General features: G+C 44.4%; 1 protein-coding gene across 1 annotated transcript; it reads right to left on the bottom strand.

Annotated features, from left to right (window-relative positions):
* Positions 1 to 5,559: 5,559 nt before the first annotated feature.
* Gpx7 (glutathione peroxidase 7) lies at positions 5,560 to 12,988 on the bottom strand. The gene is made up of 3 exons (XM_041652583.1): positions 12,676 to 12,988; positions 8,024 to 8,285; positions 5,560 to 6,261 (listed from the first exon to the last, which is right to left on the bottom strand). The coding sequence occupies exons 1-3, from the start codon at positions 12,808 to 12,810 to the stop codon at positions 6,098 to 6,100; spliced, it is 561 nt and encodes a 186-aa protein (XP_041508517.1). The 5' UTR covers positions 12,811 to 12,988; the 3' UTR covers positions 5,560 to 6,097.
* Between the last annotated feature and the right edge of the window lie 13,596 nt (positions 12,989 to 26,584).

The following is a 26,584-nucleotide window of genomic DNA, read 5'->3' as shown; positions in this document are numbered from 1 at the left end:
CCCTGACTGTCCATTCTCCCTCTCTTCATCGTCCATCTGTCCAACCCAAGGACAAAATCACAGGTGGTGATGAGCCTGGACCACAGGATGCATTGATGCGTCAAGGAAACCATCTGGAGTTGCAAGGGAGGTTCAACCAAAGACAAAGGCTGCAGCCACCAATGGCCCCTCACCCTAAAACCTACTAACCAGAATCCGTGGCAGATAATCTACAGTAGTGCCCTTATCTGCAGCTGCCTGTTCCAAAACTTCGGTTATCGATGGTCTGAAAATATGAATGAAAAATTCCAGAATTAACCTATTCGTAACTTTTTTTCTTCTGGGACAGTCTCACTATGGAACCCTGGTGGTCCTGGAACTTGTTCTGGTTATCAAGGCTGGCCCCAAGCTCACATAGATTCCCATCTACAACTACCTTCTTCTGAGTGCTGGGATAAAAGTCGGAGTCATAATTTTTAAATTGCTGTTGTGATTACACAAGGGAATCCTGGTTCCTTCTCTCCCAGGTGTGGAGCAAATGTGACTAGTGTGTTCATACTATATGTTCTATTTACCTAATGATGGGGGGGGGAGAGAATGAGACAATGCTTCTATTATAGCCTGTTACGATGGTTTATCAGTAGCTACTGCTGTTACTCTCTTACTGTGCTCAATTATGCCTTTTCTCAGGTGTGTGTAGAAAAAACAGAGTCTTCAGGGGTTGGTACGATCTGCAGTTTCAGGAATCCACCGTGGTCTTTAGTGACAGTGGTGGCAGGAACCTAGAGATAATAACTCCACACTGTTACTAGAAGCAGCCTGAGAATTTCCCAAAACCTTTTGGGGACCTTGATTCGGGTAAAATCAGATCCTTGGCTTTAACCCAGAAAAGAACTCCAGGACTAGCCTGTATGAAGCCAGATTTATTAAAGATATTTAGGTACAGATTTTAAGTATAAAGGCTAAGAGAAAGAGGTGCTTAGGAGAAGACTAAGACCTACCCACATGAGCCTGGCATTCTCAAGGGAGAGCAGCAATTAGGTGTCCTGGCATTAGTGACATATACCATCTTCAGGGCTCTCAAGTTTCTTTCTCTCTCTCTCTCTCTCTCTCTCTCTCTCTCTCTCTCTCTTTCTCCCCCCCCCCACCCCCAAGACAGGGTTTCTCTGTGTAGCTCTGGCTGTCCTGAAGCTTGTTCTGTAGACCAGGCTGACCTCCACAGATTTGCCTGCTGCCTCTGCTTCCCACGTGCTGGGACTAAAGGCGTGTGCCTCCACTGCCGGGCAAGTTGCACAACTCTTTAATCCCAGCACTCAGGAAGGAACTCTGTGAGTTTGTGGCCAGTCTGGTCTAAACACTGAGTTCCATGCCAGCTAGGACTGTATAGTGAGAACCTGTCTCAGAAAAAAAGAAAAGAAAAGAAAAGAAAAGAAAGAAAGAGAAAAAAAGAAAAAGGAAAAAAAGAGTTGTACCTCTGTCTGTGTATGTTGATGTGTGCAGGCATACACTCAAGCATGTGCCACAGCACATGGGCAGAAGACTGCCTGTGGAGGTCATTTCTCTCTTTCCACTTTCTGGGATTGAGCCGACGCGGCGGGGCTTGTCACCAAGGTCACCAAGAGTCTTTATCAGCTTTGCCATCCCCCAGTCTTTCTCTATTTCATAAGTGGAATTTAGAGGGGGACTCTGGGATGGCCTGGATAGATTACAATCCTTTAAAATAAAAGTAGGAGCCACTAGGGGTGACACAAAGAGGTTAGGACATCCCCTTTTCCTTTAAAGTTTCTGGTGAGATGCCCAGAAAAGTGTAGGTTTCTAGCTGGGAAGAAGTAAAACCTTAAACAAGTGTGATTGTGCGGGTGTTCCAAATTGTCAGCTGCCTAGAGGCTTCAGCCAAGGCTTAAATGAAGGGGTTCTTTCTCTCTTCCCATGTGTCCCCAACTGTCCCTATGAATAGGGAGGACTACTGTACTCTAAATTAACGGCAGATAACTAAAGTATCAGTAATACGTTAAAAGCAAGTTACTAAGCTATTGATTAATAATTAAGGCTGAGCATGTAACTGAAATGTCATGTAATACAGCCTAATGAATATGAATCTAGATGATAAGCCAGTGTCAGGAGATAATTAAACCATTAGTAGATGATCATATATCAGTTACTCAAGTGTTAACTGATAGTCAAGGGATTTAATTGAAAAATGTAGATATTGGCAGATAATGGCTAATTAATGGCTAAGGTGAGAGCTGATTAAGATTTAAAATGTCATTTTCTTAAGAAGAGTTTCATGTGTGTTAGAAGGAACTAGAGCCAACCGGAAGTTAGTAAAGTCTATAGAAATACATGTCCTGAGCTGGGCGGTGGTGGCGCACGCCTTTAATCCCAGCACTCGGGAGGCAGAGGCAGGCGGATCTCTGTGAGTTCGAGACCAGCCTGGTCTACAAGAGCTAGTTCCAGGACAGGCTCCAAAACCACAGAGAAACCCTGTCTCTAAAAAACAGAAAAAATAAAAAGAAAAAAAAAAGAAAAAAAAAGAAATACATGTCCTATGAGAAGTGTAGAATCATCAGTGGGACTCACTACTTTTGAGGAAATGATTTATTTTTTAATCTTTGGTGTCCGTATATATATCCAATATGGCCACATTGGGAAAAGGAACAAAGCCCAGTGACCCTTCCCCAAGTTAGCATTCAGAATCTGATGCAAGATTTAGGTTTGAATAGAAAGCAAGATGTATATAGAACCGAAGAGTTCTGGGAAAGGAGTGGTCCCACCCATCACTGCCCCATCATTGCCTGGGCACTAGTCTCCTGCAAGGTGGTCTGACAAGTGTCATACAGTGTGACATCTCTTTTGGGGGACCGGCTCCCCTCTGGCTGAGGGTCCCCATCTTATCTCTCTACTAACATGAGCTGGGAGAGAATTTCAATTTCTTAGAGTTCATTGTTACAGTAGTCTGAGAGGCAAAGGGAACGACATGGTGTCTTTCTTTAGAACACCTTCAGTCCTAGTAGAATGGTTAAATTGAGCACTAGCCCCAGGGCCTTTTAATCAAAGCCATGAGTACAAACCTTCCATAATGCAAACTGTCTCTTCTTTGAGAAGGCAAAAATGCATAAGCAACAAAACTCAAACAAACAGAATAAACTTTAACCCCTTCCTGTAGGATAATGATCCTGTACACTGTAAAGATTTGTCACTCATATTGGTTTAATAAAATGCTGGTTGGCCAGTAGCCAGGCAGGAAGTATAGGGGGCAACCAGACTAGGAGAATTCAGGGAAGAGGAAAGGCAGAGAGTCAGTCATCATCCAGAAGCAGAGGAAGCAAGATGAGAATGTCTTACTGAGAAAAGGTACCAAAACACATGACTAAGCATAGATCAGAATTATGGATTAATTTCAGTTGAAAGAGGTAGTTAGTAATAAGCCTGAATAATAGGTCAAACAGTTTATAATTAATATAAGCCTCTGTGTGTTTATTTGGACCTGAATGACTGTGGGACTGGGTAGGACAGAACAACCCCTCATACTTCACTTGTGCCCAACTGTGAGGCTCCTGAGACAAGGTATGTTCCATTCTTTACACCAATTTATCGCTACAGCATAACAGTCTAACACATACCATACCCTAACACAGGCCTTCAACACATCACACCCCTAACACAGGCCTTCAACACATCACACCCTGACACAGGTCTTCAGCACATCATACCCTAACACAGGCCTTCAACACATCACACCCTGACACAGGCCTTCAACACATCACACCCTAACACAGGCCTTCAACACATCACACCCTGACACAGGCCTTCAACACATCACACCCCTAACACAGGCCTTCAACACATCACACCCTAACACAGGCCTTCAACACATCACACCCTGACACAGGTCTTCAGCACATCACACCCTAACACAGGCCTTCAACACATCACACCCCAACACAGGTCTTCAGCACATCACACCCCTAATTCTCTTCCTCAAAAGACAAAAGGAGGAACTGTGTTATCACTCTAAATTTTGCAAAAACAAAATAAGAAATAATAATTTAAAAACTTGGTTTATCAAAGCTGCAGGCATTTTTATACGGTATTCGGGGAGTTAGTGCTAGGGACTATGAGGTGGGGGTTATAAGTCCAAGGCCAACTGGGGCTACACAAGAAGATAATATTTCTAAATGGATCAAAATGGGGCTAGGGAAATGGCTCAGTTGATAAAGTACGTGAAGTCTTGAGTTTGGTCTCCAGCATAGAAAATCAGGCATGAACCATGGGAGGCAAAGGCAGGAGGATCCCCAGGGCCACTGGCCTGCAAGCTGGCTTAATCAGCAAGCCCCAGATTTCCACAAAAGATTTTGTGTTCTATAGGTATTGCAATGTCCACAAACCTGTGGATTAAACAGTTAAATTTCTCCTGCATTGGGGATAAGAGAAGAAAAGCAAACCTTAAATGGTGACTCCACTTTGCTTATTAAAAGTTCTTAGAGGCAAGTGTGGTGGCGCAGGCCTTTAATCCCAGCACTTGGAAGGTGGATCTCTGTGAGTTTGAGGCCAGCTTGGTCTATACAGAAAACTCCAGGATAGTCAGGGCTGCATAGAGAGACATTGCCTAAAAATAAATAAATTCTGAAAACCCCTAGGTGCAGCTTGACAGGGAAATAAGGCCTTGTCCTAGTCTGGCCCCAGCTGTGGTCCCTGAGAACATACCACCCAAAGGAGCTGTCACACTTGGAGTCCTGACTAGCGACTGGAGTCTGCGATTTCTGTCTTCATTCTTTTCTCCTGGCTATGATCTGGCCAATGCAATTCAAGGGAGAAAACATTTCTCCTGGCTCACAGTTTTGGGGAATATCAGTCTGTCATAACCTAGAAGGCACAGTGGTGGGATTGATTCCTGGCCACAGTGTGTGTGATGGCTGGGGTCCTGCTACCAGAGCAGTCTGGAAGAAGAGCCTGAGGTCCAGCTAGAACCCTGGTTGAAGACCTGCCCCTATTGCCATACATCTGCCCCATATATAATGGGTTTCATAACCCGCCCACCGGCAACCAAAACTGTGCCACTATCTGGGACCCAAAGGCTCAGGTACAGAGCCTACGGGGGACGGCTCACACTTAAACTTACAATATCTTTCACTTGTTATTTTTATTGTAATGTATGTTTGATTGTAACATTTTTAGGAGCATTAAAGCTTAGCTTGACTGAAAAAAATTAAAAGGGCTGGAAGCCTTTAATGTTTACTTTTATTTTATATTAATCAGTATTGTTTTTTAAAATGAATTATTTACTTTCAGTTGTGTGCACTGGTGTTTCGCCTGCATGCATGTCTGTGTGATAGAGTCTTATCTCCTCCAGCTGCAGTTACAGACAGTTGTGAGCTGACATGTGGGTGCTGAGAATTAAACGGGGGTCCTCTGAAAGAGCAGCCAGTGCTCTTAACTGCTGAGCCTTGTTTGGTTTAACTCCGTTCCTTGGTTTGGGTTTTTATTAGCTGCTCTCTCTCTTTCCAGGCCTTTCTTTCTGAGAACGGAGTCCAGAGTCTTGCAAGTGTTTGAACTCCGAGCCCTTCTCCCACTCCACTCCAAGAACTGGCATCTTTTGTAATTAAATAAAATAATACACACAAGAACAGAAGACAAAGACAACAAACACGTTTGGCCTAGATTTCCTTTGGCTAGAAATCCGTGTTGAGTTCAAGTTTTATTATCACAAGTGCTGTTTTGTTTATAGGCAGAAGCATGTGTTGAATGCTTCATCTTTGGCTAACACTGCCCCAGGCACGTTCACAGGTATTAGATGCTAATCCTCACAGCCTTCCTGTGAGGGAAGACTTGGCTCCCTTTACACAAGTCTGGCTAGGGGATGATTGCTTCATACCCTTCTACATGGTTTCTCATAGCCTGCCATGTTTCTTTTGGCTATCGGCCTAGTGGCTGCTGATTGGCTGTTAAGACCTCTCATTGGCCAGGCGTTCCTATTCTTTGCTCTTGGATTCAAATCATCCAAGTCTTAGACTTCTTCCTTTATGTGACCAAAGGGATGAGAAGCCCAGGCTTTCTTCCTGTGAAGCACCACTTGAAATTGCTGAGGGACAGGAATGGTGGGGAAGAGAGAACCGGGTCACAACTCTGCTCGTCTCTGAAGAATGAGCTTTGCCACCAGCTCTGTGATCCGCGGCTTGATCTCCTGCACGGGCACGGTTGGATCCCAAGCCCCCACCACCTTTCCGTCTGGGGCCACTAGGTACTTCCAGAAGTTCCAGGTGGGCTCCTTCCCAGAAGTCTCTAAAGAAAAAGGAAGCAGAAGAACAAACAGTGTGCCTCCCCGTGCCCAATTCCTGGATCCCACTATCGGTCTATCTCGCACCAGGCCCCACCCAGACCACTTAAATTAGCGGCACTGAGAACAAGCCCCAGCTCCCAGCACTTTCCAAAAGCTCTCCGTAGATTCCAGTTGGGGGATCCGGATTGAGAGAGGATGCTGGGAAGTACACGATACAGTACAACCCACCAGTCATCCTCTCCTAATTACCCCAAACAGTTGCACCCTGTTCTCGAAGGCTGTTCTGCTTCCAGACAGGATTCCATGTAACCAGGCTATCTTCATCTTGCTACATGGCTGAGGATCTGGAAAGCCGTATCCTACTAGCTTCTAACTCCTACGTGTAGGCCTACACCACAACTCCCCGCTTCCAATTAAGCCTTAATGGCTTCTAAAGGTTAGTCCTTGTATTGGCTGAATCCAAATCACTGTCAGGAAGTGGGGCCTTCGGAAAAATTCCCGGGCTCTGATAGAGTAGGGTTCAGGCTTGTACAATTATGAGAACTTTCCAGGTGCTTCTAATGCAAGGCCAGATTGATCTACAATCGTGGGAACTGGGAGAACACTAACAAAACACACAGGAGGGGGAGAAAAGGATGACTTTAACAAATACACAAAGCTCTCCAGATTCCAAAGTTCACAGGGGCTGCAGCTGAGACAGGCATTTGGGATTATCTTTTCTTTTCTTTTCTTTTCTTTTCTCCTTCTTCTATTTTTAATGTATATAGGTGTTTTGCTTGCATGTATGTCTGTCTGTACATGATATGTGTACAATGCCCGAGGAGGCCAGAAGAGGGTATTGGATTCTCTGGGGCTGGAGTTGCAGAGGGTTGTGAGCTGCCATGTGGGCACCAGGACTCAAACCTGGGTTTGATTCTGGAAGAGCAGCCAGTGTTCTTAACCTTGGAGTCACCTCTGGAATCTCAGAATCCCACTTTTTATTTATTTATTTCCCTGAGATAGGGTTTTTCTGTGTGACAGTGCTAGCTGTCCTGGAACTCGCTTTGTAGACCAGGCTGGCAGAACTCACAGAGACCCACCTACCTCTGCCCCCAAGTGCTGAGATTAAAGGTGTGTGCCACCACTGCTGGGAGCATCCCAGTTTTTAATAAGCAAGCTTAGAACATTCAATGTTGGACCCTTGGTGAGCCAAACCTGCCTCTCACATAGATAGTCAGTCCCAAGAAGAGATAACCTATGCTGTAAAACTTATTCCTCAACCAAATAACGTGATATCTGCCTACCCTTCCAGGGAGACAGCCCTGAGCAGATGTCCCACCGAGTAAGACCTAAACAGCGCAGTGACACTGAAACACTGTCTGACTGTCCCCAGAGCCTCCCTCTCCATGCACAGAAAAACCCCCTCCCCTTAGACCATCTCTGCACAGCTTCTGTACTGTCTGGTCTGCTGCAGTTAGACCACAGGGTACCTAACAAACTCTACTGCCTTTCTGTGCTTGGTGATTTCATTCACAGCCCATGCCTCGAGCCTGTCACTGGTATTCCAGGCATGGCAATCAAGCTGATTCTTTTGGAGAGGTTTCCCTGTTTATGTATAGACTTTAAGTCAGAACAAGAGACTTTCAGTAATCTTGGTCACCCTTCTCCAGGTGTGTGGCATCTCATGGCTGTGCCTTAGTTTCTCTATTCTCAGTCTTCTGTTGCCCAGGGAGTCATGGTGATAGCCAGGGAGGGAAGGTGACAGGGAGAAGAGACAGGACTCACGGGTCAGGTATTTGAAGGCAGGGTGAGCACCGGTGCCCGTGACTGCGATCTTGCTAAACATGGGGAAAGAAACACTGTAGGTACGGCGGGCAAAGTTCTCAATCTCCCTGTCGGTGTCTGGTTCCTGTTGGCCAAACTGGTTGCAAGGGAAGGCGAGCACGTTAAAATGGTAGGGACCCAGGTCCCGCTGCAGCTGCTGCAGGGCTCGGTAGTTCTGGTCTGTGAAGCCACATTCGCTGGCTACGTTCACCACCAGAGAAACCTGCGTGGTAGAAACAAAACAGAAGAAGGCTCAGAACCATACACAATCCAGTGAGGAGGCATGCACCTGTGTCTACTCTGATATGCCTACATCACACGTGCAAGAATGCTATGAACATATGTAAATATGTGTATAATGTTCCCACAAAATACACCCACATATGAAATCAAGCATGTGGGGGGCCTATACACATGTACACACATACATGAGTATCTGTGACTGTAAGCACACAGTTCACCTAAATTAATAGGCACATGCTCTATGATGCAAACCTACATTAGCTAGAAGTACACAAATCCACAAGTACATATAGTACATTCACAGACAGGCATGCACACAGAGACTACGTATCAGTAGGCGATGCTGGGGAGGAGAAAGGCACACGTGGGTTCAATTTGGTTCTGTCAGCTGGGTACTTCCAGGAATTCAGGCGGGCTCTTTCCCAGAAGTCTCTAAAGGAAAAGGAAGCAAAAGAGCCTCCCTGTACCCTCCCCAGGTTGGGACTGCCAGTACATGAGTACACAGACAGAACGACCCCCAGGACAGTCCTTTTTATCTCCTCCTTTCCAGCAAACAAATACTTTGATTACTGAGCCCTAATTTTATTAAAGACTTTAGGCAATAAATACAGCGCTAGCTAGCTGCTGGAACTGAGTTATAATGTAATTAGAATTTTGGCACCAATGCCACATTCCCAGCTTCTAGCTATGTGTTCCTGAAAGATTACACTCCTTTGCCTGGGCCCCCTAACTCCGTGGCTGCTTTTGAGACAAGCTGGGATAATGTCACCTGGCTACTGACCACTTCCCAGGGTCAGTCTGGAACACACTAGACAGACTCCTCAAATTCAGCAGTTCTGAAATTACAGGTCTTCGTTGCGGGGAGTGTCCTGTTTATCGCAGAATATTTGGCATCATCCTAGCTCGTACACACTCGATGTCTAGGCTTGACCACCAAAAACGTTTCCCAGTGGGGTTTGTGGCACATACCTGTAATCCCAGCTCTAAGGACACTAAGGCAGTAGAATTATAAACTGGAGACAAGCCTAAACCACACAGTACGACCGTCTCTTCAATGAAAAACAAAATGCCACATGCCTTTAATCCCTGCACTTAGGTGGCAGAGACAAAAACAAGTGAACCTTCAGGAGTTCAAGGGCAGCCTGGTCTACTTAGCAAGTTCCAGGCCAGCTACTGCACAATGTGACACCGCATCTCAAAACAAAACAAAAAACCAAAACAAACTGGAGAGATAGTCATTTGCTGCCACACTTGACAATCTGAGTTCAATCCCAGGGCCCCACAAAGTAGAAGGAAAGAAATGATTCCCCTAAGTTGTTCTCTGGCCCCCACCTGGACACCATGAAAGGCAAGCACACACAAACACACACACACACAATGTAATAACAGCAAGCACACATGAACACACACACACAATGTAACAACAGCAAGCACACATAAACACACACACACAATGTAACAAAAGCAAGCACACATAAACACACACACACACACACACACACTGTAATAACAAAGAAAAAACCTTTTTTTTTAATTTTTGAGACAGGGTTTCTTTGTGTAGCCCTGGCTATCCTAGAATTAGTTCTGTAGACTAAGTTGGCCTCAAACTCACAAAGATCCGCCTGCCTCTAACTCCTGAGTTCTGAGATTAAAGGTGTACGCCATCACCCAGCTAACATTAAAAAGAAATCTTTCTGAAAACCCCCTGCTGAGAATCAGTGAGCTGATCTGACCCACGGCACACTCTGTCTGGGGTGGTAAGAAGTCGGGACTCTAAATTCTCTTCTCCAGGTAAGGCTCTCCTACCTTCTTTCCTGCTGGGCCTTTATTGAGTGCACTTTAAGATGCTTCTTTTTAGCCTATATCATGTGTGTCTCCCTAGGCTTTGTGAAGGGGAGCATCTTGCTTCTCATTCCATCCAGGAAACCAAAAAGCTTATCCACACATGTGCACACACATGCATAGAAATAGACTCAGATGTGTACAGAGAAGCAAGCCAATAAAACACATTACCCACCCCCTTCTCTCACTCACACATTCCACCCAGGAAGTAAGCACACCGCCAAGTGACGACCTCAACATTCATGCCCAGCCATGGACTCAGTGACGTCATCCGTGACATCTATGACTGTCACTCAGTGTCAGGCATGTAGTAGGAGTGGGCAAATGTTTGTTAACGAACAAATGAAGGTATACCCCAGGCAACGGCCCAGCTCAGGTCAACCAGCCGCCCTGGACTGACTGCTCCCAGGTTCTTTTTCTGAGCTTAGTGATTAAGGGCAGAGACTCTTGAGTTGTACTGCTGAGGTTCAAATTCTAACGCTACCCCTCTTCAAACAACCAAAACAAACCGGGGGCGGGATGATCCTGCACACCACAGTATGTCTGTTCGGAGTTCAGAGAGTAACTTCCAGGAAGTGGCTCTCTCCTTTTACCATATAAGTCCTGAGAATTGAACTCAGGTCCTCGACACTCCCACTGGGCAATCCTACTGGCCCTCTAACGTTACCTTTTTTATTTATTTTAATTTTTTTTTTGAGACAGGATCTCATTGCCTAACATAGCCTTGGCTGGCCTAGAACTGGCTATATTGACCAGACCGACTTTGAACTTACAGCTATCTGCCTGCTTCTGCCACCCAAGTGCTGGGATTAAAAGTATGTATCACTGTTCCAGGCTAACTCTACACACTATTCCTATCAGGAGCTGAAAAATATCGCCTATTTTTTTTTTAATCTCCTATAGCTGTTGGGATTGCCTGACTCAGTTTTCAGTGTCTTCTTTATTGTCTTTCCTCCCTATCAGCTTGATTAAAACATCAACTTGTTTTGCCCATCACTATTTATCTTCAGGGCTTGGGTTTCTAGCTAGTATACAGTAGGTGCCAAATAATAAACAATGAATTAATGACTGGGGGAGCTGTTCGGGTGGTGTATCTGGGGACTATGTCCAGCCGTGTTAGAGGGGAGGGGAGGCCTGACAGGAATGGACCCTGCTCTTTGCAACTCTTTGATCCTGGATGAGGTCACCGACGAGACCTACAATAGCTCACCAAGTGCTTCCACAGTGTCCCCTCATTTTGAAACTCACACCGGTCAGAGCAAGGACTCCCAGTATAATCGAGAATGTCAAGGCGATTGAAAACAGTTTTGTCCTTAAAGACGGCCCTGCTCCCAAGAAAAGCACACTGACAGCCTTTCTTCTGTGATTCGTCCAAGCCTGCATGATGGGCTCCCAGGCCCGTTAATGTCCAACATCATACATCTTCACATCAGGGTCTCCCATTCCATCTCAAGAGGCAGAAGACTTTGACAGATTTTTTAAAAATTAATTATTATTATTTTTCCGAGATAGTATCCCTGGCTGGAACTCCCTAAGAGGACACCAAGTTGCCCTTGAAACCATGGGCCAGCTTGTCTTTTCCTCCCTAGTGTAGGGCTGGGGATTAAAGGCCTGCAACACCTTGAGAGGATTCTTTGTCACAAACAGCATAGCACTGGGTCTCTGAACTTGTAGTTCAAAGTCCCTCTGGGTTCTCCCTGGTCCCATCAGTCCCGTCTACTACCATTAGCCTGGGGGTTTGTATCCTTCAGGTACTCCTGTTGAAAGCCCTGGTCCTGCTGCCCCCCCCCACTTTTCCCCCACTCCCCCCCCCCCGTGCGGTTTTGCCCCCGTGCAGTTTTGCTTGCGTCTGGACTTGGCCAGCTCTCCTTGTCTTGCTCATTGCTCAAATCTTTTTTTTTTTTTTTAAGACCCAATCCTGATACACTCCCTCAGTCTAGTAAGGAGGGGCCTGTCCTGCTGGATGGCTAATAGCTCCATCATAACTGCCCTCTAAGGGGTGGGGCTTGAGAGGACCAAAGGGATGGGAGTTGGTTGCTTTCTACTGTTGTGTGGTCCTGTGCCCAGGCCTTCGTTCTCAGTGTGCATTCTAAGATCCAAGCAAAGGTCCATCTTAGATGGTCACTCCCTACCCTGCACTTTTATTTGTCAACCCTCTCACTGTTCCAGGCGCAAAAGTCAGACTGGGGGGGGGGGGGGTCAAAAGCTAGGGTTACTTTTACTCTTAGAAGAGGCAAAGCAGAGGCGGAGGGCATTCTCTTTCAGGGCGAGATCTTGCGCCCCGGAGAGCGCAGACAGCGCGTTGTGGTTCCTGGGCTGTGCCACGTAGCCGCGGGCCTGAGTGGGCAAGGGCCTGGGGGCGCCGGATGGACGGATCGCGGGGCTGGGATCCCCGGGGTGGTGCCCAACGGGAGCATCCCCGAGCTGTGATGTACCCGAGGGGAGCATCCCCCTCGAAGAGCCCAGGCTGGGTGCACCCATCGAGCCCTGCCCCCGCCGAGTCGGGCCCGCAGGACGCCGTCACTCACCGAGCCGCGGTATTTCTCCAGCGACACCAGCTTGCCCCGGATGTTGACTGCCTTGAAGTCGTAGAAGTCTTGCTCGGATTGCACGCAGGCCGCGGCCCATAGGAGCAGCCACGCCGCCGCCACGGTCGCAACCATGACTCGCTTCCGAGGTGGCGGCTTGGCGAGGGAAAAGACAGGGAGGGGAGACCCCGGCGTGGCGGGCCCGGAAGGAGGCGGCCCACGGGCCAGGACGCGCCCCCTTCGCAGTCGCCTCTGCAGGCATGGAGTCCTGGCTCTGGACCTCAGTTTCCCCAGATGTTCGGCGCCGGTCGGCTCGAGATCCAAGGATCCCGTTTTCTTGAGTCTGAGACCAAAATTCGCTTGTATGAATTTGGTTGCTCATGCTCAGGATACAGCGACTTAACAGGGAGAGAAAGGGGGAAAATCTGTGTGAGATTAGCTCCTAGATAATGCTTGGTTGGCCTAAGGCAGATCGCTCACTACTCTGATCCTGCTTCTTCACGGGAATAATACACATAGTATAGAATCGAGAGTCCTGAACTATAATAGAAAAATGATGGGAAACTCCTGGATAGCTGAACGATGTGTACAAACTTTAGCTTAAGACGGAGAGGTCAGAGAAGGCAAAGGAGCCTGAGTCTGCAGCGGTTTGGACTCTTGCAGTGCAGCAGGTTTAGGGGAGACTGCTTTCGGGTTCACCCTGTAGAGTCTCTGAGATAGCAGACCCTTACACTGCGGTCTTGCCAATCACTGATTAGTGTCTCCTGGCAAGAGGTGGGACAGGAGCCAAGAAGGCTCCTTATCTGGAGCAGCTGACAGCTAAAGGCTTTTTGTGGACACTAACATGGCTAGCAGCTGGAATGTCATCTTTAGTGACAGGCGATCTGGACAGCGCACTACACTGTTTCGCAGGCACAGAAAACTCTTTGATACCCACAAGGAGCTGAGCATCTATTGGTGACTAAGTGTGCGTTACATATTTGGGGTACCTGTCCTATGCTAAATTCAGCTCAAGGCGCCTCTTCTCCAGTGATGAGCAAGGTATGTGGTCCCTATTCAGAGGGAGATAGGGCACTAAGTGGTTCACAGTTAACTCTGAAACCACTGTTATGGCAAATTAGTACCTGACAAAGCTGAGGGTGGGTTGGGGGAACGACAGGAGGTTTGAAATGAACTCTGACAAATGAGTAGACATTATTCAAGTCAAAGCAGGAAGCATGCGCGAAGGTCGCCAGGGAGAGGGAAACATGATACACTAGGCAAGAAAGAGTATTTTGGCTGGAGTGGAGAGAACAATGCAGGGGTGGGGATGGGGCAGGGTGGAGGGTATTACAAAGCTTGGTGGGCCACAGTAAAGTTTATGGACTTGTGGTGCATGGTAGCCAATGCCTTTAATCCCAGCATTTGAAGAATAGAGGCAGGCAGATCCCTGAGTTAGAAGTCAGCCTGGTCTATATAGATCCAGGTGAGCTGTGAAAAAAATTACAGGCTTTAAATCAAGAAATGAAGTTCTATATTTGTTTCTGCTAGGATAAGCATCACGATAAAGTCCTACATATTGAAGACAGATCCCGCTGGCTTCCCTGTGGTGAGTAGACAGGAAAAGGCAAGGACAGATGTTGGGGGAGAGGAAACTGGAGCAGTAGGGCCCAGAGATGGTGACAGCAGAGCCAGAGAGAGCAATGGGACTGTTAATGTTGGGAAGGCTAAGCAAAGGTGTCAGAGTAAGGAGCTGTGTCTATGAAGGCACAGAGCATAAGAGGAGGGTTTGGCCGCTTGTGGGTAAGAAAGGGGTGGAGCAGATGAGTCTTCAGGGGCCAGCTGGGGAAAGGTTGTGTGTGCTATGTGTCACTCTGTAGGTTGTAACTAGCAGACTTGAAGCTGCATACAAGGTTACACATCAAGATCTAAAACCCAGGTCCTCAGATTTCTGTGTCATCGTTAGCCTCTCTCTCCACGAGCAGACGGCTTTGTCCGCAGAGGTGTGATTACAGGACAAAGGTGTTCCAGGCAAGGCCAAGGCCTAAGCAAGTGCCCTGCCCTTCTGCCTCTTTACCCCTATCTTGTGGGAGCCTTGAGACCTGTGATGGGTAATAGCATAAACAGTTGAGCCGACAGCAATGTTGTATAGCTGTCTGTTTCCATGACTGCCTTGCCCACTAGGCTAGGAGCACCTCCAAGGAAGGCCTGTGTCTGGATCATCTTTGTATCCTCTTTTTATATGCTAGATACTCAATAAATGTTCATTCTTTGTAACCCTTCTGGTGACCGATACGAGATGCTGTTGATTTTGTCCAACAGATATAATCTGTCACCTTAGTCTCAGTCCACTGCATATTTCTGGCATTTTTAAAAGAGCACAGTTATTTCCAAGTGGCACATTTCACAGCTAGGAGACCCGAAGACACAGACAAATGACACCAAACCCCAGCTGAGCACGTGACAGGGTTGGGCACTCACTCTAGGATCCCTAGTCCTCCTCTTTCCTACAATAAGCTCAACAACATTATTCATGAATATTTAAGAATCTCACAATATTTGTTCATCAGATTGGGTCCCTAATAGGAAGCTATCTGAAGAATTTTTAATATAGTGAACAAACAAAATAAAATTATTGAATTTATGTTCCTGTGGGAGGAAAAAGGACTAAAGACTAAACCATGTAATAGGAAACCTATAGTACTTTAGATGATGAGAGATAGGGTAGAGGGGTATGTGGGAGGAAGAGGGATCGCAATGCTGTGTGGTGCCCTGTCCCTTACAGTTTGGGTCCTAGAACCTTGGCTCAGGGTGGCAAGGGTATGAAGAAAAGACAGACATACAAACACACACACAATGTATGAAGCTGGATGATGGAGGTTTTGCTTGTTTGTTTTTGTTGTTGTTTTTGTTTTTTGAGACAGGGTTTCTCTGTGTAGCCCTGACTGTTCTGGAACTCACTGTGTAGACCAGACTGGTCTCAAACCCAGAGATCCACCTTCCTCTGACTCAGGAGTACTGGGATTAAATGTGAGCACACCACCACACAATGATTTTTTTTTTTAACACTACTGCTATCGCTGCAACCTGAAACTTTAGCATGTTTATTAGGTACAGCACAGGGGGAAGGGTTGGCTTAGTCTTCCTAGAAGGTCTCTGTAGGCGGGCAGTCTCAGGCTGTCAGCATCCTAAAGGAGGAAGTTGCAGTTGCTAGTCTTCACACATACCGGTTACTCCTTCATAAACACTCTTACCCAGTCCCCTGAAGAAAACTCTGCCATTCCTTTTGAGCCTCGTCCATAGATAATGGCTTTCCCAGTTTCCTATGGGCCAATTGGTATCAGAGTCCTCAACAGGACTTGCTCATGCCAAAATACACCGTCACTCAGAACTTCACTCTTTGAGGGCTTGGCTTCTTCCATTCCCTTCAGTATGTATTCTTTTTCAATTATCAGTGGATATATGTATTAGGGTTCTCTAGAGGAATAGAACTGGTAGAATGAATGAATGAATTCATTCACACACATACACACACACGTGCACGCGCGCACACAAACATGATTTATTATAATGGCTTACAGCCTGTGATCCAGCTAGCCCGACAATGGCTGTCTTCCAATGGACGGTCCAAGAGTACAGTAGTCATCGTGTGTTGGAATCCTGAAGTAGGCTCGAATGGGCTTGCCAATGAAAATGAGAGCAAGCAGGCAAAGGGGGAAACTTCCTTCTTCCATGTCTTTTATAGAGCTGCCAGCAAAAGGTGTGGCCCAGATTAAAGGTAGATCTTCCCACCTCAAACGAGCTGGATTAAAAGTGGGTCTTCCTACTTAATTTAAGTAAGAAATAACCCCTCACAGGTGTACCCAGTTGCTTGGGTTTTAGTTAACGTAGATGTAGCCAAGTTGACAACCAAGAATAGCCACCACAAGTCCACACCTTGTCAACCTGACAATCAGATCTCCTTATGTCAGGCTTAATTTCCAAATAAAACAATAAGCAGGCCATAATTATGCCTAATATATAATAACTATCTCTTGTACAACTGAAAATACATTAAAATTTTAGAATAGATGACAATATTCCTTGAAGGACATTCTTTTGGTATCTCAAAACTTAACTATGATAACCAGATATTCTCTTAGTTGATGTTGCATTACATGATAAATTTTGTTTCAAGACAGGGTTTCTCTGGGTAACAGTCCTGGCTGTCCTGGAACTTGCTTTGTAGACAAGGCTGGCCTCAAACTCACAGAGATCCTCCTGCCTCTGCCTCCTGAATGCTGGGATTAAGTGTGCTCCACCATCGTCTAGCATCATTACATGCTTTATCGAGGAAAGAAAGAAAATATCTGTACAAGCATATCCTTAACAAAATACAACAGAAGACTCATGTCAATTATAATCCTCATTTCTGTAACTTGGTCACATGGCCTTAGCTAGAATTTGTGACTACCTTCCTCTACTACTCATTTTGTATTTCCTTGACCCTCAACAAGCTCCTCATCAGGTCTTGGCTCATCTCCTGGAGGAGTAACCCATGCTTTCATTCCTGATGGGTCTGTGCCCTTTGTCATTCTGCCTGGATCAGGCTGTTGAAGTTTCCCATTGACTTTGATCACAGGACATGGTGGCACCAAGAGACACACTAAAGAATCTCCTGCACTCTAGACATAATCGTTCATACCTCCACTGTGGAGAAGCAATCTAATTTTCCCTTGATAATATGAATCAATCACCCCTCCTAACCCTGTCATTTCTTTTTTCAGACTGTTGACTTAAGGACATCAGAAGCTCAAAGTGTTCAGGGGAAATTCTGAGCTTCCAGTTCAATGCACTGTTGTGTCTCCTGATAAGAGCACTCCCCACTATGGAACCAAAACTTTTAGGCCAGGAGAACTTAAGGTTACTGGAGGAGATAGCAAAAATTTTCTAGTGGGTCACTGGAGGTGACAGTGAGTAGAACCATTCCCTTTTCCACCTTTTAATTCCTGGACCCATGGATCCTGGCTGTGGGAGAAACAGTGCCATAATATTAGATGCTGATTCAAAGCATATGCTGCCTAGTGGGGAACCCTGCCCCAGCCTTCCAGGGTGATACCACTGATGCTGTAAGTTTGTCTTCTAAAGGTTATTCCATCTTTCTAGCATGCAAGCTGCTTTAGGATGATGGCAAACATGGTAAGACCAGTGGATTCCATGATTGTGGGTTCACTGTCACATTTCTTAGGCTGTGAAATGAGTCCCTCAGTCAGAAGTAATACTACATGGAACATCATGATGATGGATAATGCATTCTGTAAGTCCATGGACGGTGGTTTCGGCAGAAGCATTATGTGCAGGAAAGGCAAAGCTATAACCAGAATAAGGATCTATTCCAGTAGGGACAAAGCCCTGTCCTTTCCAGGGAGGAGGTGGTCCAGGATAGTCAATCTGCCACCATGAATCAGTGAACAATTACATAGTACTCCTTCCAAGCAAAATGTATGATATGTGACCGGGCCTGAGCAGGTCTTGAAGACACAACAAGGTACATGAAGTTGCCCAGATGTCTATGGTTTCTAGTCCTGTTACAATGCCATCTGCTGCCAAGCATGCACCTATAGCCTCATGGGGTGTGCCCTATGATCGGCTGACTGAGGAAGAGAAGACTAGGGCCTGGTTTACTGATGGTTCTGACGTTATGTAGGCACCACCCAGAAGTGGACAGCTGCAGCATCATGACCCCTTCTGTGAGAATCCTAAAAGACTCCAGAGAAGGGAAATTTTCACAGGCCCGGTCACATATACATCACTTCTATTTGATAAGAAGTTGCTGCTGTGCACGTCCCACTTTATTTATGGCTTTGTGAGTCAGATAACACTCAGCTCCTGATGGGCAGCTTGGGTCACATGATAACTTGGCCCAATAACAGGCCAAGAGCTGTCTCTCAAAGGGAAAGTAGCCAGCAAATGATGACAGGGCCTTGCTCCAAAATCCCTATGGTCTCTTTTGTGATTCACCTATGGCGGCCTGCCAAAGACTCCAAACAGCATCCCTATCTGCCACTGACACCTCAAGTCCCATTGGGTCTGCTGGATCATGTGGTCCAAGTGGTAGAGCAGCCTGCACAGCAGCATGGACCTGTTGAAGGGCCTGCTCCTGATCCAGGCCCCCCACAAAGCTAGCAGCTTTCTCAGGCACATGCTCAATGGGCTGGAATAACTCACCAAGGTGAGGAATGTGATGCCTGCCTCCCGAATCCAAACAGGCCCACTAGCTTCTTTCTTGGTGGTGGGAGGGGCCAGGTGCAACAACTTATCCTTCACCTTAGAAGGAATATCTCTGCATGCCCCACATTCTAAGGATTTCACTGAGGTAGAGGGCCGGAGAAGGGCCTACAAATTTGGTTGGGTGTTTTCCCATCCGCTGATGTGCATATATGTTACCAACAAATCTAAAGTGGTGGCTACCTCCTACTCATTTGGTCCAATTAGCATAACATCGTCAATGCAGTGGACCAATGTGATAGTTTGTGGAAGAGACAGATGATCAAGATCCCTTGGAACTAAGTTAGAACACAGAGCAGGAGAGTTAATATATCCTTGAGGTACAACTGGAAAGGTGCCCTGCTTCCTTAGCCAACTGAAAGCACATTGCTTCTGGGGGTCTTTGTGGGAAGGTGCTCAGAAGAAGGCATTTGCTAGATCAATAGCTGCAGACCGTATACCAGGAGATGTGTTCATCTGCTCCAGTAGGGACCCACAGCTGGTACAGCAGCTGCAATTGGAGTCACTAACTGATTGAGTATTGTAGGGATAAGTCCCGCCCCTCGGGGGGGCGTGTTCGCCTCGGGCTAATGTTGGCCTATAAATTTGGCAAGCGTGCTCCCAGCCGGTCTCCGCGGGAACGGTGGTTCTGTAAGTCTATTTCGCCATTAAAGCTATATATATTTTTACAATCTGTCTGCATTCGTTTACGCCGTTACATTTTGGCGTCCAACGTGGGCTATTTTGCCGCAAATCAAGCGGGTAGCCCGCTAGCTAACACAGCACCCTCCCGGGTGCTGTTTTTTAGTTCGTGACTCCGGCCCCAGTGCCGAGTCCGAGACATACTCGGCAACACAGGCCCATTCTGCCTGTCTTCGCTAAGTTTGCAGTGGAACCCCACTGCCTGAATTAGCAGAAGCTCAAGTACCTGCGGTTTTGCAACAAAAGCTGCCACAGCGGCAGATTTGGTCTGATACAAAGTGACTTGGCCGGGCAGTGGTGGCGCACGCCTTTGATACCAGCACTTGGGAGGCAAAGGCAGGCGGATCTCTGTGAGTTTGAGGCCAGCCAGGCAGTGGTAGCGCACGCCTTTAATCCCAGCACTTGGGAAGCAGAGGCAGGCGGATCTCTGTGAGTTCGAGGCCAGACTGGTCTACAAGAGCTAGTTCCAGGACAGGAACCAAAAACACAGAGACCATCACTGGTAGGAATCGATCATTGCAGGTAAAAAAATTTTTTCTTTTATAAATAAAATGTCTGAACGTTATTATTCAAGAATTTAACAGTTTTTTTTAATTGTACCATGTGGGAGATTTTACAAGAGGTGTCTATAACCCCACATCTATGGATCCTTCTGGGATTCGTAGTTTTCATTGGCACTAAATGGTTTGATAATAGAAATATGATAAAGTCTTTACGAGACGAATCCAGGATTCTTAAGGCAGAGATAGAACGCTTACAAACAATTGAGAATCAGTTTGAAGTTCTCCAGGCTGATGTTAAGGAGAAATTCATTACTATGGAAGAGGGAACAGCTGATCTGAATCGTAAGCTTCAGTCCCTTTCTGTAGGAACTGAAACATTAGTGGCTGATATTAAGGAGAAATTCATTACTATGGAAGAGGGAACAGCTGATTTGAATCGTAAGCTTCATTCCCTTTCTGTAGGAAATGAAACATTAGTGGCTGATATTAAGGAGAAATTCATTACTATAGAAGAGGGAACAGCTGATTTGAATCGTAAGCTTCAGTCACTTTCTGTAGGAACTGAAACATTAGTGGCTGATGTTAAGGAGAAATTCATTACTATGGAAGAGGGAACAGCTGATTTGGATTGTAAGCTTCAGTCCCTTTCTGTAGGAAATGAACATTAACTGAGAATCAAAACTGCTGAATGTGACAATCGGATTTTGTCTAAAGCTTATGACAGATTGATGGAAAGATTGTCAATACAAGAAGGCACAGTTTATGCCATAAAAATTATGTCCAAAGATGAGATGTTATCTCTAACGGACAAACTTCATACTTTAGAATCCTCAGTGAAGGCTTTGGAACATAATTCTGGACAGGAGATTCAGACATTGCAGAAGGCAATGGTGAATAGAATTGAAAAGATTGAGGAATTTCTAAATTCTGATGAAGAAGAGCAAAGGGTAGAAAGGCAAAGTTTAACTACATCTGTGGGTAAATCTCTCCAGGACAATTTCCACAAAGCTCTACCTACTGCCTTTCCATTAATAACAACAGAGACGGTGATTGGTTCCAGAAACCCTAGGGTCATCAAGGAGGATACATGGGAGCCTGTCCGTATGAATGACCTCAAGGAAATTAAACAGGCTGTCATGACTTTTGGGATGCAAGCCTCTTTTGCTAAAGAGATGCTAAGATCTTGGGCCACGACAAGCAGAGCAACCCCCTCGGACTGGCTCCAGCTGAGCTCTGCGGTACTTGAGAGTGGACCACAATTGAAATGGAAATGCTTATTCAGGCAAGAGGCTAGACTCTTAGAACAGCAGGAAAGAGTGAAGGGAATTGACATTTCCCTAGATAAAATTCTAGGTGAAGGGCTCTTTTCCGACCCTCAGGAACAAGCTAATTTGGATGAAAACATACTCTCCATGTGTACTACAGCAGCCTTAAGGGCTTGGGACAGGGTACAAGACCCAGGACAGAGAATGGAATCATTTGCCAGAGTTAAACAGGGTCAGAGAGAACCCTTTAGTGATTTTTTACAAAGATTAACTAAGGCTGTACAAATAGGGATATCTGACCCAGAGCAAGACGTATAATGATTGAGTCTTTGGCTTATGAAAATGCAAATGTGGAATGCAAAAGGATTTTGGGGCCTTTAAAGCTCAGATCAGCACCCTTGGAAGAATGGGTCTTGCATACACTCAATGTTGATACATTTGATTATGGCACTGAAGCATGGGTAGAAGAAGCAATTTCCAATGGTAAAAGGAGACACCAGAATACCAAATGTTTTAATTGTGGCAAAATGGGTCATATGAAAAGGAATTGTAGACAACGGATTTTCAGAAATAATAATAATAATGCATCTTCTAGAAATAACAGAAATAGGAGAACTCAGCCTTCAGGTTTATGTAGAAGATGTGGAAAAGGCAGACATTGGACGAATGAATGCAGGTCTTCAAGAGATAGACAAGGCAACCTGATACAGTCGGGAAACGTGAGGGGGGGGCTCACAGGCCCCCATGGCAAACATGGTTCAGTCATTTCCAGTTTCTGCAGAGAATGTGCCTCATCAGGACAATTAGGAAGCCCCATGCCTACTGTTACAAGCAATAATGATCAGAAAGATGAGTTACGTGTGTTTTGGCAAACTTCTATAAATGATCAAAGACCTAAACTGAGAGTGTGTGTAAATGGCATTTTTATTACTGGCCTGCTGGACACAGGTGCTGATGTAAGTATCATTACCCCAGAATCTTGGCATCCGTATTGGCCTCTTCAGAATGTAAATGTTCAGCTCCTGGGAATTGGAACCCTATCTCGAGTAAGGCAGAGCACGAGATGGGTTGAATGTATAGGGCCAGAGGGACAAATAGGAAAATTAAAGCCATATGTAGCCAATATCGCAATGAATTTATGGGGTCGTGACCTATTACAACAATGGAATACCGAAATTAACATTCCTGCTACTTCTAGCGTCTATATTTCTGAGAATAATATTAAAAGATATTACAAACGGAGAAAACCGGCCATTGGAGCTGTACAAGAACAAGCAATTGATGTCCCTTCAGAGATACCAACAGCCTTGCCTCTAAAATGGTTGACTGAGAAACCAATATGGACAAAGCAATGGCCTTTAGCTGAGGAAAAGTTACAGGCTTTAGAACAGCTGGTACAAGAACAATTAGATGCTGGACATATAGAAGAATCTACCAGCCCTTGGAATTCTCCTGTATTTGTGGTTAAGAAAAAATCAGGTAAATGGAGAATGGTGACAGATCTCAGGGCCATCAACAAGGTTATTCAACCTATGGGCCCTCTGCAATCTGGAATTCCTTTGCCCTCTTTATTACCAAAAGGATGGCCTCTCATAGTTATTGATTTAAAGGATTGTTTTTTCACTATACCTTTGCAAAAAGAAGATAGAGAAAAATTTGCCTTCACAGTGCCTACTTATAACAATTCTCAACCTTCGAGGGGGTACCACTGGACCGTTCTCCCCCAGGGTATGTTAAATATCCCCTCCCTGTGCCAATATTTTGTGAACCAACCATTGCAAATAATACGGAAGAAATTTCCCAAATCTATAGTATATCATTACATGGACGACATTTTGTTATCCGATTCAAACAGGGATACCTTGAACAGACTGTTTGAAGAAATAAAGATACTTTTACCTAAATGGGGATTGCAAATCGCTCCTGAAAAGATTCAGAAGGGAGATTCTGTTAATTATTTAGGTTATAAAATAGGTTTGCAAAAAATTAAGACACAAAAAGCACAAATTAGGAGAGATCGCCTACGGACTCTTAATGACTTTCAAAGACTGTTAGGAGACATTTCCAGTCTACGACCAGCTATTGGAATAACACCTGATCTAGTAATTCATTTGAACAAAACCTTGGATGGTGATAAAGATTTAAACAGTCCCAGAGAATTAACAGCTGAAGCAGAAAAGGAACTGACAATGATTGAGGAAAAATTACAACAGGCACATGTGGACAGGGTGAATCCAGAGCTTGATTGTATTCTCGTCATACTACCATCAAAAATTTCTCCTACAGGAATTTTAATGCAGAGAGATGATATTTTACCACATAAACCAAGTAAGAAACTGAAAACTTATGTGGAGAAAGTCTCTGCGTTAATTATAAAAGGCAAGCTGAGACTTCGTCAACTAGCAGGCATAGACCCAGCAGAAATTATATTGCCTTTCACTGCTGATGAACTAAAGAAATTATGGGAAGATAATGAACCATGGCAAAGAGCTTGTGCTAATTTTTTTGGGAGACATTAATAACAACTATCCCAAAAGCAAGAGGCTTAACTTCATAAAGAGAACTTCTTGGATTCTTCCTCGAATCGTCCGTGATGCTCCAATAACTGGAGCCCATACATTCTATACTGATGCCAATAAATCAGGGAAGGCAGGTTACAAATCAGAAGACTTGGGTAAGGTGGAACAAAGTCCGTATAATTCTGTCCAGAAGGCGGAATTATATGCCATTCTTATGGTGCTAAGGGATTTTAAAGAACCTATTAATATAGTCACTGATTCACAATACGCAGAAAGAGTTATTTTACATATTGAAACTGTTGAATTTATACCTGATGATACAGAACTAACCTCATTGTTTCTCCAGGTTCAAGATTTGATCAGGAACAGGCTTTGCCCTATGTACATAACACACATCTGATCCCATACGGGTCTGCCAGGTCCTCTAGCACAAGGTAATGCAGAAATTGATCAATTATTGATTGGCAGTGTACTACAAGCCTCTGAATTTCATAAAAAACATCATGTTAATAGCAAAGGTTTGAAGAAAGAATTTTCAATTACATGGCAACAAGCTAAGGAGATTGTAAAGAAATGCCCTACTTGCTCTTTCTATAACCAAACGCCACTGCCTGCAGGGGCTAATCCAAAGGGCACCCAAAGGAATGAAATCTGGCAGATGGATGTGTTCCACTTTGCAGAATTTGGCAAATTAAAATATGTTCATCACACCATTGACACTTATTCAGGCTTTCAGTGGGCAACTGCTTTAAGTTCAGAAAAAGCTGATTCAGTAATCACTCATTTATTAGAAGTCATAGCTATCATGGGTATACCTACACAAATAAAGACGGATAATGGTCCTGCTTATGTCTCTAGGAAAATGAAACGGTTTTTTGATTATTACAATATCAAGCATGTTACAGGTATACCATACAATCCTACAGGTCAAGCAGTCATAGAAAGATCAAAACGAACTATAAAGGATATGTTGAACAAACAGAAAGGGGTGGAAAACACCCCCAGAAATAGGTTACATAATGCTTTGTTAACCTTGAATTTTCTCAACGCTAATGAGAAGGGAACAACGGCTGCAGAAAGACATTGGATAATGGAAAAGTCTACTGAACTAAATCAACCAGTTTATTTCAAGGATGTGCTGACCTCACAATGGAAGCCAGGAGATGTGCTACGTTGGGGAAGGGGTTTTGCTCTTATCTCCACAGGTGAGGAAAAATTGTGGATACCATCAAAATTAATAAAGGTTCGGTTTGAAGAAGAGAAGACACTTGGAAAAGATAAATAACAATTCTTTCATAAGGATGGCGAACATACTGATGGTAAGAAATACAGATAGGTTGAAGGCAGGGTTCTTTTCTTATCTCCACAGGAAAATACTCATCTTCAAAGAAATTGAGGGACCCTGAATATTTAATTACTGATGGATGGACACATTTTGTAAGTATTAATTTATATATATATATACATATATATATGTCTTATTAAACATTTCTTTATAAATATATAGAGCTGGTTTTGAAGTTGGACTCTGGCTCAGTCCCTCTCCAATTCCAAGCCTGTTAGTAAGAGAACAACCCAGAGTTTCTGGAGTTTCTGTCTCATGTCAAGAGCCATGATATGGGACAGAAAGAAATATGAGTTTAGAAAACATCTTTGCTTTTCTTCATATCTATCATACTTTTCATTGAATATATCTATCATGCCTTTCATTGAATATATATATATGTATGTCTATATATGTATATATGATTAATGTTTAAGTTTTTCACAATGAACAATGAGTTTTTCCTGAAGTGACATTTGAAGTTTCCAGGAAGAAGATGGGGCCCCACAACAACAACTCTACCTGGTTGATATGACGTCATGATACTGATAGCGCTACTACAAGACCTGTTTTGGATACCAGCTGCACAAGACGATTCCAACTTGGTTAGCTGAAATGGTGCACATCTTATACAACATTCTGGCCAGACCTCCACAAAATACTCAGAGACTATTTGCAATTTTAAAAGACATTGATCTTGAAATTTAACCATCATTTTACTTTCACAGGATCCCCCCAGAAAGAACATCGCCCCCATGACAGCTGGAAGTAATTCTAGAGGACGACGTCACCTCTCCCAGTAAAATTTACCCCTGGGTTTAGGGACATCATTTAGGGGTTGGGAGGTTGAGGGAGGAATTTTATAAGCTCAGGGATCATTTTGAAAAAAAAAAAAGGGAATGATGGGATAATAGATTTATAATTGTGAGTTACTGCTTTTAGACAAATATATTGGTATCGATTCTTATATATTGGTACAAAGTTAAATTATATTGACTATTGTATGCATGCATGTTTCTATCTCTGTTTAAAACATTTTTTATGTATTGACATATATTGTATTGATAAATATATATTGTATATATTTACCATATTGCAGTGTACATTTCTACCTCTGATTAAGATACTTATATAATGTTTGTGTATTGATATATATTTACCATATTGCAATGTATATTTGTACAGTGTTTATATTTGGAGGTCATTATCCTCATTTGTTACACAGTTGTTTATTGTCTTAGGCTTTAAGTTAGATAGATATTGAGAATTATATAGATAAATAGTCATCTAAGTTTGTCATTTATAATTAGACTAATCAGGTTCTCTAGATATATAGAGATTATACTCAGTATAGATAGATAATCTTCGACC

Source organism: Microtus oregoni, unplaced genomic scaffold (assembly GCF_018167655.1).
Source record: "Microtus oregoni isolate MIOR12 unplaced genomic scaffold, Mior012 000005F_ref0000423, whole genome shotgun sequence".
Taxonomy (NCBI): Eukaryota; Metazoa; Chordata; class Mammalia; order Rodentia; family Cricetidae; genus Microtus; species Microtus oregoni.
This window is presented reverse-complemented; position numbering and strand designations above follow the sequence as displayed.

What these genes read in the sequence shown, in the direction of transcription:
- Gpx7 (XM_041652583.1), bottom strand. Translation starts at nt 12,810, where the DNA reads ATGGTTGCGACCGTGGCGGCGGCGTGGCTGCTCCTATGGGCCGCGGCC. An exon ending in TGGAGAAATACCGCGGCTCG is followed by an intron (nt 8,286 to 12,675) that starts GTGAGTGACGGC and finishes TCTACCACGCAG; the next exon opens with GTTTCTCTGGTGGTGAACGT. An exon ending in TGCCTTCAAATACCTGACCC is followed by an intron (nt 6,262 to 8,023) that starts GTGAGTCCTGTC and finishes CTTTTTCTTTAG; the next exon opens with AGACTTCTGGGAAGGAGCCC.